This window comes from Penaeus monodon, chromosome 25 (genome assembly GCF_015228065.2).
Source record: "Penaeus monodon isolate SGIC_2016 chromosome 25, NSTDA_Pmon_1, whole genome shotgun sequence".
In the NCBI taxonomy this organism is placed as follows: Eukaryota; Metazoa; Arthropoda; class Malacostraca; order Decapoda; family Penaeidae; genus Penaeus; species Penaeus monodon.
In genome coordinates this window covers 18,129,444-18,130,011 of record NC_051410.1, presented here as the reverse complement: position 1 = coordinate 18,130,011, position 568 = coordinate 18,129,444, and the positions used below count along the sequence as shown (strand labels likewise).

General features: G+C 57.0%; 1 protein-coding gene across 1 annotated transcript in view; it reads left to right on the top strand.

Moving 5' to 3' along the window:
* The window catches only part of LOC119589336 (sodium-dependent dopamine transporter-like), a gene marked incomplete at its 5' end in the record, with an annotated part of 110,782 nt that overhangs the window by 74,642 nt on the left and 35,572 nt on the right, over positions 1–568 (top strand). Inside the window, one exon of the mRNA XM_037937956.1 lies at positions 44–138. Coding sequence (XP_037793884.1) covers positions 44–138 — 95 coding nt within the window. The remainder of the gene's footprint in view (positions 1–43; positions 139–568) is intronic.

The following is a 568-nucleotide window of genomic DNA, read 5'->3' as shown; positions in this document are numbered from 1 at the left end:
CCAGCCGTCGCCACGCATCCTCATGACCCTTTATCCATTTCAGATCGGCAGTAGTTACAATGACACGGACGACTACGACCCGGACGACCCAAGCCAGGACTCCAACAGGACCACCACGCCCGCCGAGGAGTACTGGACGTGAGTGCTAGATGGGCAGTTTCACTTCTCTGGGAGTCCGATGGTTTCAGTGATGGTTTCAGGGAGAATGAGGCTGGGTAGGTTCCCTGGTTCCACTCGTTAGACGCTTCCCCGGGTCGCTGACACGCTGGTTCCACTGGTGGGGCATTGGGCTGGTTCCGTTCGTTACACTCTTCCCCGGGTCGCTGACACTCTGGTTCCACTGGTGGGGCATTGGGCTGGTTCCGTTCGTTACACTCTTCCCCGGGTCGCTGACACTCTGGTTCCACTGGTGGGGCATTGGGCTGGTTCCACTCAGACTCTTCCCCGGGTCGCTGGTTCCACTGGAGACCGCATGAGGATGTGGAAGGCCGGAGAAGGAAAGGAGAGGTAGAGGGAAGTTGAGAGAAGAAGTTTGGAATCACTAGATAGCAAAGTGGATTGATTGAGT